This window comes from Otolemur garnettii, unplaced genomic scaffold (assembly GCF_000181295.1).
Source record: "Otolemur garnettii isolate 467f Iridium unplaced genomic scaffold, OtoGar3 scaffold00014, whole genome shotgun sequence".
NCBI classification, from domain to species: domain Eukaryota; kingdom Metazoa; phylum Chordata; class Mammalia; order Primates; family Galagidae; genus Otolemur; species Otolemur garnettii.
The window spans coordinates 28,351,208-28,368,920 of NW_003852409.1; the positions used below are offsets into that span (position 1 = coordinate 28,351,208).

At 41.6% G+C, this 17,713-nt stretch overlaps 1 protein-coding gene across 1 annotated transcript in view; it reads right to left on the reverse strand.

Annotated features, from left to right (window-relative positions):
- Positions 1-17,713, reverse strand: part of MAPKAP1 (mitogen-activated protein kinase associated protein 1) — a 280,354-nt gene that overhangs the window by 68,368 nt on the left and 194,273 nt on the right. The window contains 1 exon segment of the mRNA XM_023510481.1: positions 1,555-1,662. Within this exon segment, the coding sequence (XP_023366249.1) occupies positions 1,555-1,662 (108 nt within the window).

Genomic DNA, 17,713 nt, shown 5'->3' on the forward strand with positions numbered 1-17,713 from the left:
CCACAAAGCCTGGCTGGTTTTTTTTGGTTGCAGCCATCATTGTTGTTTGGCGGGCCCAAGCTGGATTTGAACCGCCACCTTAGGTGTATGTGGCTGGCACCTTAGCCACTTAACCCACAGGTGCCAAGCCACGCCCAGCTAATTTTTGTATTTTTACTAGAGACCGGAACTTACTCTTGGTCAAGTTGGTCTCTTAACTCCTGACTTCAAGCAATCCCATTGCCTCAACCTGTCATAGTGCTAGGATTACAGGTGTGTCCAGCCAAAATGTTATCTAAGTTTGTTAATAGGAATGAATATTTTCAAAAATGTTTACAACTTATTTGAATGTTTTGGACCATTTGGGAATTAGTGATTTTTATTTCTATGTGTGTTTACAGAAGGCACTTATAACTGGTTTCAGGCTGTGGGGACACCAACATTCTCAACATTCTGCCCTTAAGAATTTGCTGCCAAACACCAAGAGCACATTTTACCTTCCTAGTAAATTTTGTGCATGCTTCTCTTGAAGAGGCTGTCCGAGGCTCTGGTAGAAGAGGAGCAGCCTGGTCTTACTCAGAAGAGTAAGTGGCATGACTAAATAGCTACCATTTGGTCATCATTCAGTCTGTATTTACAGAGCTCCTGCAGTACATGGTCTATAATGGGTTCCTGACCTGTATGGGTCAAGGAAACCCTCATGAACCCGACAATCTAGTGAGGGAGACAGACATCAAGCAATATGAAAAACATGTATAATTATAAATAGAAATATATGCAATGGAGAAAAAGTATGCTCTAGGGCAGAGTATACAAGGCCCCCAGATGAGAGACAGACCAGATTTAAGTGATGGGGAAAATCGAGAGATCATGGTGGCCTCTCTAAAGATATGACATTTAGATTGAAATGTAAGATGAGAAAAAGTTAACCAGAATGGGGGAAAGAGGTTTCTGGTAGAAGAAACAGCCTGTGTAAAAGCCCTGGAGCAGGAATGACCATGAATAGGCTGCTGCCATAATCACAGTTTTCACATGTCACTTGCCCCTCGAGTTGGTGGGAAGGAAGAGAGGATGGCAAAAACTTAGAACTTGAAAACTCTTAACAAAGAGAATGAATGAATTTAACAAGTTTTAAAGAAGTTCTCAACAGAATACAAGAAATAACTATATTGCTTCCTTCTAGAATATGGAAATGTTAAAATGTTCTAAAACTTCATGGCTGAACAGTGAAACTGATGGGACCAGTTGCTTTATATACAAAATACACTTTGTCTCAGAAAAGGCCCCTATTTCTAACATCTTTCCGAGAATGCTCCTAGCATAGGAAAATATAATTTAATAGAAAAATATTAATCACAGAGTGAGCGAAACAGGATATAGACTCTCCACCAAAAAGCACAAAATCAATCATTTCACTTTGGGATGCACTTTTGGCAGGGTGGCTACATTCTTCCTTGGAATACAGGCACTTCAGCTCTGCCTAGGGAAGCCAGACCAGTGAGTGGTCCCAAACATATGACTTCTAAGCAAGTTTGCAATGGACAAAGCAGGCATGAAGCGAGGAGGCCAACGTACTGTTCTCGCGGACTAGGCAGAACTCCCAGGCGCTCTGGCTTTCCAAAGTGCTCTCCAGGTCAACGGCGACATTGGGCTCACTCTGCTTCTCCAGGCGGTACTGAGGGCCTAGAAGATCAAAGAGGCAGGAGGAGGGGAGGAAGTCCAAAACAGTGAATTTAACATTTAAACATAATCATAAACTAAAAGCTGAGAAAGTTTCAGGAAAATGAAGTCTTTTTTTTCTTTTGAGATGGAAGTCTCACTATGTCCCTCTCAGTAGAGGGCTGTGGCGTCACAGCTCACAGCAACCTCCACCTCTTGGGATCAAGCAATTCTTTTTTTTTTTGGCTGGGGCTGGGTTTGAACCCACCACCTCTGGCATATGGGGCTGGCACCCTACCCTTTTGAGCCACAGGCGCCACCCCACAAGCAATTCTCTTGTCTCAGCCTCCCAGGTAGCTGAGAGTACAGGCACCTGTCACAAAGCCAGGCTATTTTTTGTTGCAGTTGTCATTGTTGTTTAGCTGGCCTGGGGACGGTTCGAACCCACCACCCTTGGTGTATGTGGCTGGTGCCATAACCACTGTGCTGAGCCAGGAAAATGAAGTCTTGAGGGTCTAACTTTCCAAGGTGGAAGAATTTGGGAGTTTTATTCCAGATGGTTCCACAAACTTGTCTGTTCTATTCCCAGGACTGTTTCCATTCAGTTCTCTCCTAAACCATGTGAGAGGTAAAATGGCCCTCCAGTCAGAATGACCTGGAGACACGCGTGGCTACACCATTTCTTCTCTGAATCTCTGTTTTCTAATATGTAATGTGAAAATACTTACACCTTTTGGTGTTGTTATTGTTGTTGCCCAGGCTAGAGTTGTGAGGCATCAGCCTAGCTCATAGCAACCTCAAACTCCTGGGCTCAAGCGATCCTTCTGCCTCAGCCTCCCAAAATAGCTGGGACTATAGGCACCCACCACAAATGCCTAATTTTTCTATTTTTAGTAGACATAAGATCTCACTCTTGCTCAGGGTGGTCTTGAGCTTCTGAGCTCAAGCAATCCTCACCCCTCTGCCTCCCAAGAGTGTGAGGATTACAGGTGTGTGCCACTGTGCCTGGCCTGAGAATACTTACACCTTGAAGAATTATTGTGAAGATCAGAGGTGACATAGTAAAAATGCCTACTAGAAATGTATTGCCTCATGGGAGGCACTCCTACAAAGGTAGTCATTAATAATTATCATTCCAAAATAATAAATAATCCTTTATAATCAGGAATATGTTTAGAACTCTGATATGATGACAGTTTAAAAATATAAAAAAACTAAATTTAAAAACAGACAAGGTTAAAAAATGTATTTGTTTCTGGGTTATGGTGATAGAAACACAGTAGCTGCTAATTCATATTTTTGTTGAAATAGTTATGAAAACGTAAGAGACAAATGTTCAGTAATATTGGAAACCAGCTACCTTGCTCCACACAGAAGATTCTGGCAGACCTTAATAAAACACAGGGGCATTTTATACTTTTATTCACATATTTCTCTGTCAACCCAGATGACAATCTTGTTTTTCTCAGTTAACACCTAAGGGGTCCAGTGATCAGATTCAAAAGACTGCGCCTGTGATTTGTTAATGGTTATTGAAAAGATTAGAGGCCTAAGAAACTGTTTTATGTCTTATTATTTTGACTCTGAAAGGCATGTTTGGTCAGACAGAACGAGAGGTGTACGAGATCTGAGGAAAGCATCAGAGGCTGTGTGGGGATCCGAGGCAGAGTATTTTCAGGTATGTTCTTCAGCCGTTGTCAACTTATACATTATTCATCCCCCAGTCCTTCTCCTTCCTCAGTCTGAGGTATTTCACTCACTTCCAGTGGTTCTCCCCCATGTTCTATGCCCATCTGTAGCATTATAGAAATTCATTCCAAAGTCATGGTATATTTGATCCTCTCTCTAATTGGTATTCATGAGTGCTTCAGCCAATTCTCAGAGTTCTCACATATATTCAGTGCTTTTTATACTACCTAAAGCTTTTAAACCTTCACTAAGAAAATGGTCAAAACACATACAACCATTTGTTCAGAAGTGTACACATTCTTTTAAAACTCTAATACACTATTACTTAGATCAAGAAAGTACTGTTTCAACATCATACATAGTAAAATTATTTTTTTGTTAAAATTCTAATTTCAAAAGAATTAAGTCAATAAAAGTATGGAAATGTATATAATTCTTAAAGTCTCTGCTATCTGTTGCCTGTCAGTGCCAACATTTGTCAATTAATGGGCATGTACGCTGCTGATCAATGGATGTAGTGCATTCACTGGTAGAAGGAATCACAAAAGAATCATGCTCAGCTGAACTCTGAGAAGATTTAGCCTCTTCAGCTTGTTAGAGGAAAGGGAGTTGCCCCTAAACGTAGAGGGTGGCTAAGACACTAGCCTATCATGTAATTGCTAACTGCTTCCACCCCAGTACCTCTCAGCAACACGGTTTGTATCAGGCATTAATACCTACATCTATTAATTTACAGTGAAATCTGGGGACAGAGTTTAGCTATAATAATTCATTTTTTTAAAGATAGCCAAAATTTGTTAACAGCTTAGATCTAACAACAGAGGGACTGATTAAAAATATTGTGAAATAACATGAAAATATTAGAAGTGATGCTACAAAAACAGTTAATTTTTTATTTTTATTGTTAAATCATGTTTGTGCACATTAATACTATCATGGGGTACAGTGTGTTGTTTCCATATACAAAAACACTTAATTTTATAAAACATGTTTATAACACATTATTTTATGAAAATACCAGATTATAGCACAATACATATAGGATTATAATTGTAAAATAATATGATAGCAGACTAAGGGGGACTATAATTAACAACAATGTATTGTATATTTCAAAATAGGTAGAAGAGGGGATTTTAAATGTTTTTAACACATAAAAATGATAAATACTCAAGGTGATGGATACCCCACATACCCTAATTTGATCATTAAACATTCTGCTCATGTAACAAAATATCACACGTACCCTATAAACATGTACAAATATTACATATCAATAAAAGCAAATTTAAGCAAAAATACAGATGGTGCCAAAAATGTATATACATTTTAAGAAAGGAAAAAGCTGTATTTCAATTGTAATACTCAAAGCATGTTTGACTTCTGGAATTACAAGAGGTACTCAATATGACTTGTATTCATCTTTTTTTTTTTTAATCAATACATACAGTATTACAATTTTAATAGTTTTTTTCCTTTCTTAAAATGTATATAGTTTTTGGGCACTGTGTGTGTGTGTAAAAGCATAGGATAAAGAATAGAAGGTTATTTCTAAAACGTGAATAGTGGTTATACTGGATAGTGAGATTACAAGTGTTTTTATTTTTCCTTTGTCTTTTCCTATATTTTCAAATTTCCGACAATAAATGAAGGCTACTATTATAATTTTATATATATATATATATGCACTTCAAAGTTCTTCAGTTTCTTACTATGCCATTTTTCTAAGGATTCTACAATCATCACACATTGTGGCAACCCCAATGGATCATTCACCTGCAATAATCAAAACCAGATGTGATCTGTTTATGTAGACAGATACTTTCATTTTACACAAACCTGCACCCTGGCATCTGTACTCTGACATCAGTATTCAGGGTTTGGGGCTTCTGAAGCTGTCAGCCTATGTGAAGCTGAGTTATATACTATAAGCCATCCTTTAGCCCATCACTGGGAGCCAAAGCCTGGCTACACCAGGAGGAATTTCAGGCTGGTCTCTTTTGCACATGTTTTTCCTTCCAATATCTGCAGCTGCCAGGGAAATGTGATCAGGGCAACCAGGCAGTGCAGGGATTACTAGGAAATGTCCCTTCTCCCTAAACAAAACTCCCTGATCCACTCTCAAAGCCAGAAATGGCCATCATTTCACACTTACTTTCTTGCTTCTTGGATTTTGCAGATATTTCTATTAATATTAGTTCCCTGGCTGGGCACAGCGGCTCATGCCTATAATCCTAGCACTCTGGGAGGCTGAGGCGGGTGGACTGCCTGAGCTCACAGGTTCAAGACCAGCCTGAGCCAGAGCAAAACACCATCTCTAAAAATAGCCGGGCATTGTGGCAGGCGCCTGTAGTCCCAGCTACTTGGGAGGCTGAGGCAAGAGAATCACTTGAGCCCAAGAGTTTGAGGTTGCTGTGAGCTATGACACCATGGCACTCTACCTAGGGTGACAAAGTGAGACTCTTATCTCAAATAAATAAATAAATAAATAAATAATCAGTTTCCTGAAAGTAGCTTTTAGGACTTTCTCCTACAAGTCTAGCATGATGGCATTTACCACATGCTCATTATGTGCCAAGTATGCTATGCATATATATACCTCATTGACTCAGAGGCAGATATTATCCTTCCTATTTTGTAGACTGGGCCTCTGATGTGATGACGTAACTTGCCATGATCACAAAGGTGGAAAGTAGGAAGGGGAAAATGAAACCCAAAGATCTTATGGTTTTAAAGCTTGAGTGCTTTGAACCTTCTCCTCTGGCAAACTATAAACTACTCATCAATTATAAAGAGGTCGTAGTTTATACCATAAATATAGATTTTTATAGATTTGTGGATTCATATGGGTTTTGAATCACTTAACTTGTGGTTTCTATAAATTCAAAATGAAAATGATCTGAAATATTTTAGTACCATCCATACATACCAAACATCCCCTACTACTGCTGTATTCTGGACTCTATGTTAGTACAAAACCCCCTTACGGTCACCTTACCTTTCTATCCATCCAGGAAGACACTCCCATCTTCCCTCAGGAGCATTCCTATTTATCTACATGGAATTTTGTTAGGAATTGAAATTCTGAATTTTGCCTCTTCTTTGGGTGCTCCTGGTCTTTCATAAAAGCTAAAGAACAGCTTAAACACTCACTTCTGAACTTAGCAAAAGACTGAGGGTCTTGACTTAACTTGGTAGTTAAGATGTAGATGAAACTTGAGATCTAAACCCAAATGGAAAACTGCCTCTTACAAATTTGCACTTCTCTCTTTAATTCTTGCCAAGTACTGGGTAAGATATGTCACAGAGAAAGACTACAGTGTTTCATACATTTCGTTCAGAAACAGGCCAGACTGGTCGCGTTAGGCCACACTGTGTAATGAGAGGCTGGATCTCCGTGAGAGAAAATACAGCCTGCTGGTTAAGGGCATGGAGTAGGGGCCTGACTGCCTCTGTCTAAGTCCTGGTTGAGCAGTTTAGCTGTATGACTTTATAACCCAGACCTAGTATACATCAAACTATTTGTCTCTATCAAATGCTTGTTTAATTTTTAGGCAACTTATATGGGAAGAAAGAAAAAACAGCAGCCAAAGCCATTTCGAAAAGACAAGCTGTGAGGTCAACTTCTATGAATATACCTTATGCCAAAAAATGATTACATAAAATATAAAAGACTCTTTCACACTGAACAGGATGTAGTGCTCAAAGCAACATGCACCCTTTGGAAAACGGTTTTAAAATGTCACAGCTGCGCATGAAGCCACATGCCCTCTACTTCACAGCAGAGGGAACAAAAGGAAGATTCTGGGAAGCAGTTACTCTGTGGCAATGAGAAAGTCTGCTTTGGTATTCCAATGTGTATTTATTGTAGTAATACCATGTCACCGAATGGTCTAGGAACAAAATACTGCTCTGGGCACTTTGGGAGGGTTCCAAGTTATAATACTCAGGCAGGATTTTTATGGGATTTTGTAAACCTGAGGTAAACATCTCAGTATCTAAGTTTCAAAGAAAATCTGTAGAATTTGTTGGGCAGTGGATATACATGCTTAGTGCAGCCTCCTTGAATCCCTTTAACTCCTGCCTGAAACAAAAGATCCCTAAACAGCTGAGAGCTAGCTGATAGTTGAAATCCAATGGAGGGTAAATGCCTGTCAAAGTCCAAAGAGGGAAGCCATACTGTTACCTCTTATCATTCTGTGGACCTATGGGAGAAATTTCTTTCAGTCCTTGGTATCAGAAAAAGCTGTACTTCCCTGAAGAAAATGGCTTGCTTTTGTATCTTCAGACAGTTTAACATAAATCCTGTAACTAACTGATGGCTTGTCCCTGTCTCCTCTGCCCATCAGGAAGTTCCACACTTAAGATGAGTCCAGCTATGACTTGGGTATGCGTTTCTGTGCCAGTTCCCTCTTCAAACTCATTTTGCCATTTAATCATCATTTTCCTTTTCTTTTTATATAGTTTCTTTATTGCTTCATTTTTAAAATCCTGTTATAATAATACATGTATTCCAAATGCTTCTTGGATCAAGGTAGGATATAAATAAATTAACTTATCACTATTATTGCTAAGCATCAGAAGAGGTTTGAGAACTACAGTGTGAGGGAAAAAGATAAGGTTAAAGGTTGAACACTTTCATGGTTATGTTTTCATGTCAACTATTTTCTACTCACCAACTTCAAGAGCTGCTTTAGTCTGAAAGAACTTCTTATAACCAGAAAAGGCTAAATGTGAGCAACCAAGAGAAAAGGCTACGTTTGAGCAGAAGTTCCCTGGTGTCTGTGCCCTGAGAGGCGGTAACACTGCCAGCCATGCACTCTGGGAAAGTTACTGAATCTCACCTGTGCATTTTCTCATCTGTAAAACGGGGATAACAGAACTTCCCTCAGAAGGTTGCTGTGGGGGATTAAATGAGACAATCCAGGAATCACCTTAGCAAAGCGCAGCCCATGGCAGTCCATGTCGCTACTACAGGCTGAAACAGAAAACCACTGCAATGAGGCTGGGAGATCCCTAGTCTATGAGGCACACCGACTAAAGCCCTATCATGAGAAGGTAACAGCACGGCAGGGCATGCTGGCTTCAAAACTGATGTCCATATACTTTCTCATGTGTGTCTGAGGAGGGGTGTGGAGTGGGAGAGGGTGCTTACCTATTTAAAAGGCTTGCTTTTAAGCTACAGGCAGCACTTAAGATGAGAGACTTGTTCAGCAGCCAGGATTCCTATGGTTCCCTAGTCCTAGGGTCCTATTCAGAACCTATCCACCAAACTATGACAGCACAGGTATCAGAGCATAAGTGATACAATACCATCCATACATCTATCTAACAAACATTTTTGAGCATCAATAATGTGTCAGGCAGAAATGAATCATCAATGATCTCTGTCTTCAAGGAGTCTGGGGGAGGCAGTGAGACACTCTTGAGCAGATAAATTACAGAAGAGCCATGTCAGTGCTTGTCCTGAGGCAGGAACAAAGTGCTGTGGGAACTCAGAGAGTGGGGACTTCACATTATCACTCCCTGGGGAGGAGGAAACATCTGATCGGGTTCTGGAAGGACTCAGAGCCAGATGAAGAAGAGGGAAGCGGTGTATTCCTACAGAGGGAGCAGCAAGGACGCACTGAAGAGCCCAAACGGACCCCGGGAAACTCAGTCTGGAAGAGGCCCAGGCTGTACAGGTGTGGCAAGGGGAAGGTGTGGGGCAAAGCTTGGCCTGACTGCCGGTCAAGATTTGCATTTTCTTTTATAAGTAACAGATGCTAACGGAGCAGAGGACTAGCACCATCAGCTTTACATTTTGGTAAGATTCTTCCAGTGGCACTCCTGAGAATGAATGAGCTGGTGGAAGGGAGACCCATTCAAGACAGGTTGTGCCAAATCTACTCTGCTATGTGGCAGGGGCTGGCTGAATCCCAAGCTCCTCGGTGAGCCAAATCTATCACTGACATGCTCGGACCCAACATCAGCTAGTCTAAAATGTCTGTGTGTCATGTCAGCTCCATCGCTTATAACTCTTCCTCCAGGGGCAACTACAATCATTTTCTGCTTGATCTGAATGTAAGTGCTGAACTATATTCAAGTGATAACTGCTGTAGCTTATGCCCCCTTTGAGGCTCAGATTGAGTAATCTGTATTTTAAATAATAAGAAAAGAATAAGCTGACACTACAATAAGGTCACACTTTAGCTTCTTCTGAGCCAATACACAATTTGCTCTCAGTGAAACAGCCGAATATAATCAAATTAAATACAATTCCTATTACAAAAGAAGAAAGACTGGGGCTGTTCCAATAAACCAATTCTCCTGCCTAGTTAAACTGCAAAACCTTCAGGAAAGGTTTTGAAAGCATGACCCATCAGTTCTAATTTTTAAAACTTATCCTTTCAGTCAAGACTAGAAAAAGGCCCATTCCAACTTTTATCTTTGCTACAAAGTGCTGTTATCTTGGCTTGATGTCAGGAGCTCTATCTCTCTTTCTGCTGACAAGCAAAGACGAGAAAGATAAGATTGGAAACGAATCTCACTTCTCTGAGTAAATAAATAATCAATACTCATCTAAATGTAAATGAGAAGGTAGCCCCCTCTGATAACAGCACTCTTATCAGAGAGCCAATTTTCTTCAGACATTTGGCCTCAACCAAATCACCATCATTCAGCCCTAGCCTAATGGCAAAAAATCGTAACTAAATTGAACCGATCACCAGAGATCAACTAAGTTCGGCCCTGGCCACATCAGGTTCAAATGTTTGGGAATGCAATTTTGCCACCATTAACTTTCAATAGCAATGAAGAGCAGACTGGTCAAGGGGCCAGTCTGTGCAATAAACAAACCCCAGCAAGGGGGCCAGCCAGCAGAGGAGGAGGAGTGAGTGGGTGCCATGAAGGAAGCAAACCCCAAAACTGAAGGAAAGGACACTTCTGGGGGCAGACAGAAAACATTCTTTCCTCTATCTAAAAGCTCGGCTGAATCTGAGAAGGCATTTAACTTGACTAATGACGATTATTAAAAATTTGTTAAGAAACGTAAATAAGAAAAAAAAAGATATCAAAAAGCTACTGTAGCTAAAAGTAACCTAAGGAAAAATGATCAATTTCCTTCAACTAATTTGTCTCAGACTTACGTCTGACCCAGGAGTGCCACAGTGACCTGATTTTACTGAAAGAAGATGCCGTCTATAAGACAAATCACTTTCAAACCTCTGCACTAGAGTTTCCATTTCTTTGCTGCAAGACTCAATTCACTGCTGATGAGAGTATTGGGGAAATTATGACCATTATTGATAGGACAGCAAAACCACTTTTACACAGAAGTCTTCAAGTCGACAGAAAGCTTGCATTAAACCATTAATGAAGGTGTCAGCTAGAATCAGAAATTAAAGACAAAGGCTGGGAAAGGCCTAATTTTTAAACCATGTTACGGACACCAGACACACAGAAGCAGCAGCCATTCATCCTCTTAAAGAGTAATAGAGTTTAAATAAGGATGTGCTGAGGAGCAGGCTAGTCTGCCTGTGATTAGGGAAAGAAACTGCTTTGTTTTCACCCAGCCTTGGAGTTCTAAGACCACAGGCTCTCTATATTATCAGCTCCAAATCTTTATCAGCCAAAGGAGGACATCTGGTGTGAGACAGAACTACTAAAGTTTTATAACCTCTGCTTGACTATCTAATTCTAGAATGTGGACACGTGGTAGTTAAGAGTGTGGGTTTCAGAGTCAGATTTAGAATCCTGGCTATTTTACAAGGTGTGTGACATTGAGCAAGTTAGTTAACCTTCATGTGCTAATTCTACAGATTATGTGTAACAATGACTATGATAAAATAAGCACTCAATAAATGTTAGTTATTACACTGCTACACAAATTTGAAAAAATCATCAACTTACTCTTTGGAAACAAGTCAAACATTGCTTTGTTCCCAGACTACAATAACAATAACAGCACTGACACTGAGGACTTCACTGGCCCTTAGCAGAGTGTTTCACACACATTTGCTTTCTGAGACCTCATAAAACCTTATGAGGGCTGCTGCAGGCCGAGACCTCGTGGTCTCTACCCTGGTCCAGCCAAAAAACCCAACCCTTGATGAAGGAGGCTCTATTATAATCCCCACTTTACAGAGGAGGAAAATAAAACAAGGAGTGATTACAGCATGTGCCCTTGGTGAAGCCTGGACAAGAATCCAAGTATGTCTAATTCCAAAGCCCAGGGTCTTAACCACTCTGTATCCTATCTTTGGGTTAAAAAAAAAAAATAATCGTAAGGTTGAGGTGATTTATCAGTTCAGAAAAGAGATGTTGGACAGGAAACTAGGGAGCAGGGAAGAGAGTGGGTAGATGATCTTGATGGGGCTGAAACTGAAAGTCCACCAGGCCTCGCAGCAGACATGTCATGTGGAAATCAGCTGCTTGCCCTGATTTTTCCGGGGGTGTGGGGTGGTGGAGGTGGGTCTTTTACTAAGCAAAGTGATTTACGGAGTTACTGCCTCAATCCACAGTACTGAAAGTGTGCTTTCTTTAGGGTTTAACTATACCCATTTCTAGGCTTGTTACAACTTTTTTATTGCGATAGAAAACATTTACTGGAAATATGTTACTGCTATTACCAGGCCATAAAATAAAAAGAAAAATAGTTTATGTATTGCCATCATTTCCAATCATCAATCAGAAAGTGTCAAGAGGAGGAAAGGAAAGGGCGTACAGCTGAGATTTCCTTCTTTGTGTAAGAGAAAACGTAGGAGCATCATAATTCTTTAGAACAAATTTCTTCTTGAATACCCAGCCTCATGGGTGGGCTCCCAGGAGGAGTCAGGAGAATTCTTTTGGCATAATCCGTCCTCCCTGCAGCCTTGCCTGAATCTCTGTCAAAATTAAGGGCTCTTTCATCCTACTTTCCTTGGGCCTTGCTTCTCTCAGGGCATGAAGCACCCGGAGTTAGAAGTATTTTTGTCTATTTGTCATTCCTCCACCCTATTATCAGGGCACTCTTTGAAGATGGGGTTGGAGGGGCTTTTAAAATAAACTTAATTCTGTATTCCCAGGGCTAGCACAGCAAAAGATATTTGTTGGTGCTCAATGACCTTTATTAAATAAAATGACTTCAAAAATGTAGCATTTAAAATTGAATAACTCAACAATCCATTTCTATAAGTCTGTCTTAAGAAATAATAGCCCAAGTATACAATGGTATGTATTCCAAGATGTTCACTACAGCATTGTTTTATTATTAAAAAGTGGCGTATTTGGGTGGCACCTGTGGCTCAGTGGGTAGGGCGCAGGTCCCATATGCCTACAGTGGTAAGTTTGAACCTGGCCCCAGCCAAACTACAACAAAAAAAATAGCCAGGTGATGTGTTGGGCACCTGTAGTCCCAGCTACTCGGGAGGCCGAGGCAGGAGAATCGCTTAGCCCCAGGAGTTGGAGATTGCTGTGAGCTATGACACCACAGCACTCTACCAAGGGCAACTAAGTGAGACTTTGTCTCTTAAATAAAAAAAGAAAGTGGCATACAACCTAAATGTTCTCTAGTACAAAACGAGAATACAGTATATCTTCATATTGGGATGTTACATAGACAGTTACAAAAACAAGCTAAGTTAATGAGACATAAAAAGACTTTTATAAGTCTTTCTGAGACCTCATAAAACCTTATGAGGGCTGCTGCAGGCTGAGACCTCGTGGTCTCTACCCTGGTCCAGCCAGAAAACCCAACCCTTAATGAAGGAGGCTCTATTATAATCCCCACTTTACAGAGGAGTAAATAAAGTATTTTATAATACATTATTAAATGTTTAAAGGGCTATATGCTACATGTTAATAAAGTAAAGCCCCAACCATGTATGTTCATTATGTGTATATCTGAGGAACACACACAAACAATCTGGAAGGATGTGAGCCACACTTTCCTCATAGTTGCTCTGTTAACTATAACAACCTCTGGGGTAAAGGATGGGATAGTAGCAAAGAAAGAGATTTTGCTTTCTACTTTATAGATTTCTATCATGTTTGGGTTGACAGTGGACAAATATTGGTGTTATATTTGTCATTCAAAAATCCAATTTTTTGGCTCGGCACCTGTAGTTCAGTGGGTAGGATACCAGCCACATACACCGAGGTTGGCAGTTCAAGCCCCGGCCCAGACCTGGTAAACAATGACAACCGCAACCAAAAAACAGCCAGGCATGGTGGCAGGCACCTGTAGTCTCAGCTTCTTGGGAGGCGAGGCAAGAGAATCGCTTGAGCCCAAGAGTCTGAGGTTGCTGTGAGCTGTGACACCACAGCACTCTACCAAGGGAGACATAATGACACTCTGTTTCAAAAAAAAAAAAAGAAAAGAAAAGAAAAAAAATCCAATTTTTAAAAATGAGGTTGAACAATCTTAAGAGATTATTCCCGAGCTAGACTAGACTAGGGACTGTGGCCTCAGGAGCCTCCTCCCACCAGATCTGGCTTCTCATAGTCGTGTGGGATGACGGCTGCTAGAAAGATGCTGAAGCAGCTGGGAAGCCAGGAACAAAATGGGATAAAGCCTCTTCGAGGATTCCCAAGGAACAGAATCAAGCCACAGGGCAGATCACACAGGCTTCCAAACTGTTCAAAGGAGCTTATAGCAAAGGTGAAGTAGGCTGACTGGAGCATCTGGGGCCAGGCTGCTGGCACCCAAAGGCTGCTTACAAAGGCAAGCCGGGACTCCAGGCCAGGGGTCAGATCTCATCTGCTGCAGTGTCACCCCCACTTGAATAACTATACCTTGTCTCCTGTGGATTCTACATGGTGCTGTGGAAAACAAAGGGTGACACCATCCTATACACATCCCTCTAGAGCAGTTCTGATGCCTCCATTTGGACTTTGATAAGTGATGGTGTGTCAGGAGTCTAGCCTTACAGCACCAAAAGGTGGAGAAAAGGTGTGGATTTGAATCCTGCCCTAAGCTTAATATTAGGTGTATATCTAGGTGTGAAAATTCTGCTGATACCAGTACATTTGAGAGTGTGTTTTAAGTGGGTCTATAAGCCAGACTGCTTGGGTTTGAACTTCCAACTTACTAGCTGTGTGACTCTGAGTAAGTTACTTAACCTTTCTGTACCTAACTTTCCCATCTGTAAAAGAAGAAAAATAGGACCTATCTTTTACAGCTGCTACAATGATTGAATGAGCTAATACAGGTAAAAAAGTGTAAGTAGAAGGATGGCTGGCCCACAGTTTTCACTAAATGTGGGGACCTTCAGCTGCTTGGTCCATAGCTGGGTTGCTGCTTCTGTTGTTTTTTTTTTTTTAAGACAGAACCTCAAGCTGTCACCCTGGGTAGAGTACAGTGGCATCACAGCTCACAGCAACCTCTGACTCCTGGGCTCAAGCAATTCTCCTGCCTCCGCCTCCCAAGTAGCTGGGACTACAGGCCCCCACCATAACGCCTGGCTATTTTTCGGTTGCAGCCGTCATCGTTGTTTGGCGGGCCCGGGGTGGATTCAAACCCACCAGCTCAGGTGTATGTGGCTGGCGCCTTAGCCACTTGAGCCACAGGTGCTGAGCCACTGCTTCTGTTTTTAAGCTGCACTCAGAGAGTGGGGTCTGTAGTTCTGTATCAAGGGCTGGAACCTCTGAAAGTCTGCTACTAGTCTCATCTCATACCCTCCAAACCAAGCCATTTTGACGCTCATTTTGACTCTTTGCTCATACTAGTCCCTCAGACTGGAACAATCTTTCCTCTATGTCATTTCTCTAGTCCATGTTTGCTCCTACTCAAGGAGTAAAAAAGCTCTGCTTACATGCCACTTCCTCTGGACTCTTTTTGTGCACTCTATACTAAAAAGATCTCTTGTACTACTAGGTGTATGCAAGTTGAAGCACATTTTAACATCCCTGCATTCCCAGGACAGCCTCGGCATACAGCTGTGTTTGGTAAATATGTGTGATGAAACAAGCCCTAGCCACTTGTTTCCATCCTGACCTGCTCACCCTCCAAAGCAGATTTAAGAGCTCCACTTTCATCTTATTTGAAATACCCCTACTGTCTGGAGACTCCCATTAGTGCCCCAGCTCTGTCTGAGCTTCCTGGGGAAGGATGATGCTAGTGTGGATCTAGCTGACTCATCTGGACATGGGCTGGAGAGTGGAAGAACACCACTGTGAGGGGCCAGGTCCTCCTCCTGATCAGTCTGGTTCCTTCACCTGGGCCTACCTTCTCTAGCCGCAGCAATCTATCCCAACACATCTCCTACCCAGGTTATCTCAGCTATAGCACAGGTCTAAGTGGAGCCCATCCAGTGTTAGAACAAGAGGAGGGAAGGTATATAAAACCAAAAGCTTCAAAAGTTGCAGAAGGCTGGGAGCCGATGAACAGGAGCGTCTTACACACCATCATAGCAGAGACTGTGCTAGAAAGAGCAGATACTTCATACCGTGAGGAATGCTAACAGTCTACATCCTGTCACTATCTGGCTAGTGTGAATGTACTTCTCTTTGGAGAAAGAAGGCCTGGTATTACTTGTAAAAAAAAAAAAAAGTAAAGTATTTTTTCCCTCCTTCGAATCCAGATATCACGTTAGAGAGGATGGAAACCTTTAGCACTGTCCCTAAGCATCCAATTTTTCAATCCAATCTGTTTCTCTTAACTTGACTCACTGTGACACTACCAAATTTTACATACAGTTATCTGTTGCTCTGTAAAGAAATACAGATGGTTTTTGTGGAAATAAACAGTCATTTATTTTAAACAACTGTAAAATAGTTTATGGAAACCAGTGGGGTAATGCATTCAAATAAATGCCAAAACTGGTTGATGGGGAGCCAGGGTGCTAAATCACACTGCTGAGGAATTCAGCTGTGGGGAACCGATAGTAAATCCAGAGTGACAGAATTTCCCGTGATGGCAAAGGTTTCTGACATCCAGTCCAGTACTCAAAAACCACAGCAGTTCAAACCCATTTTCCTTAACACGGCCTTGACAGCCAGTGAAATTAGTGAATTTAGTCACAAGCACCCAAGGACAAAAACAAAAGAAACAAATAAAAAGGAGACTTCATTTGTCTGCAGCCTTCTCTGAGCTACATGAAAATGATGACTCCAATCCAAGTCAATGGAGAGCGAGCTTAGGGCCAAACTGTTTTCAATCATCAGACTTTGTTATGATGCACTGGAATCTGAAGACTTTCATTCAAATCTATTTATGTCAGAGACTAGCTTGGGCAAACTACATCTTCTCTGAACCCAAGTTAAAATGAGGGTCAGACAGTAGTTGCCTATACTTGATGTGCTGTTGAGTTGAGTCAGTGAGGCACCAGGAATGATCGTGTCTATTAAGAAGTTGGTGCCAGTGGACCTGGTGGAAGGGGCTCACACCTTGGGTAGGACAAAAGAGCCTCTTAGTAGTTCCCACTAATTCTCCAGCAAAGCACCAGTGACAGTGAATAGCATGGGCCTGCCTTTGCAAGAACAGAGAACACTTTCTTTTTTTTTTTTTACTTGAAGCCCCCCCCTTTTTTTGCTTCTAATTTTATAGGGTATTCAACTATAAACTTATTACCCTTCTCTTCTAAAGCTAGCCCTTTTTCCCTGTAACTAGGTTTGCAATGATGACACCACAATTCTCCCAATGAATTAACTTAGCTGTTCAGCAAATATTTACCAAACTCCTCCCATGTGCCATGCCCTGAGCTAGGCACTGTAAATGTGAAGACAAGTAAGACTGATTCTGTCCTCTAAGGACTCAGCACAATGAACAAAGCACTGGCAAGTCCGGAATACTTCTTAGCTTTCCTCCTTGTTGACATTAAATCAACTCCCAAGGTCTGCCCACTTAACACAACTCCTTTGCAAAGATGCTCATCCAGGCCGTGGTATTGGTCTCCCAACTGTTCCTGGCCTCCAGCCATCCATTCTTTGCCATTACCTCAGGGTGCTCTCTAGAGCCAAACTCTGAAGGTTATCACTTCTGTGCTTAAAATTCTCTCACAACATCCTGTGGCCTACCAGCTCCATACAAACTCCTCACCCTACTCTCAAAGCTTTCTATCTATCCTGATTTCTTATCCATCTATGTTTCCTAGCTCAGTCAAACTGGTCTCACTGTTCAGTACACACAGGTCACGCTTTCCTAACCGCATGTTATTGTTATGCTCTTCCCTTCACGCAGGCTACCTGCTCCTCCAGTCTGTCAAAATCACTCCTTTATGATTATCCCCCAAGTCTTCTCTGTTCTCTGACTCTGTGCACCTACTTGTCTCACTGTTCCCCTTCTGACCCCTCCTCAGCCCACACAATGAATGATGTCAGGCCCTACCAGGTTACGGACTGGTCTCCTTCCTTTCCTCATATAAAGAAAGTTGTTCGGCTCGGTGCCTATAGCTCAATGGGCTAAGGCACCAGCCACGTACACCTAAGG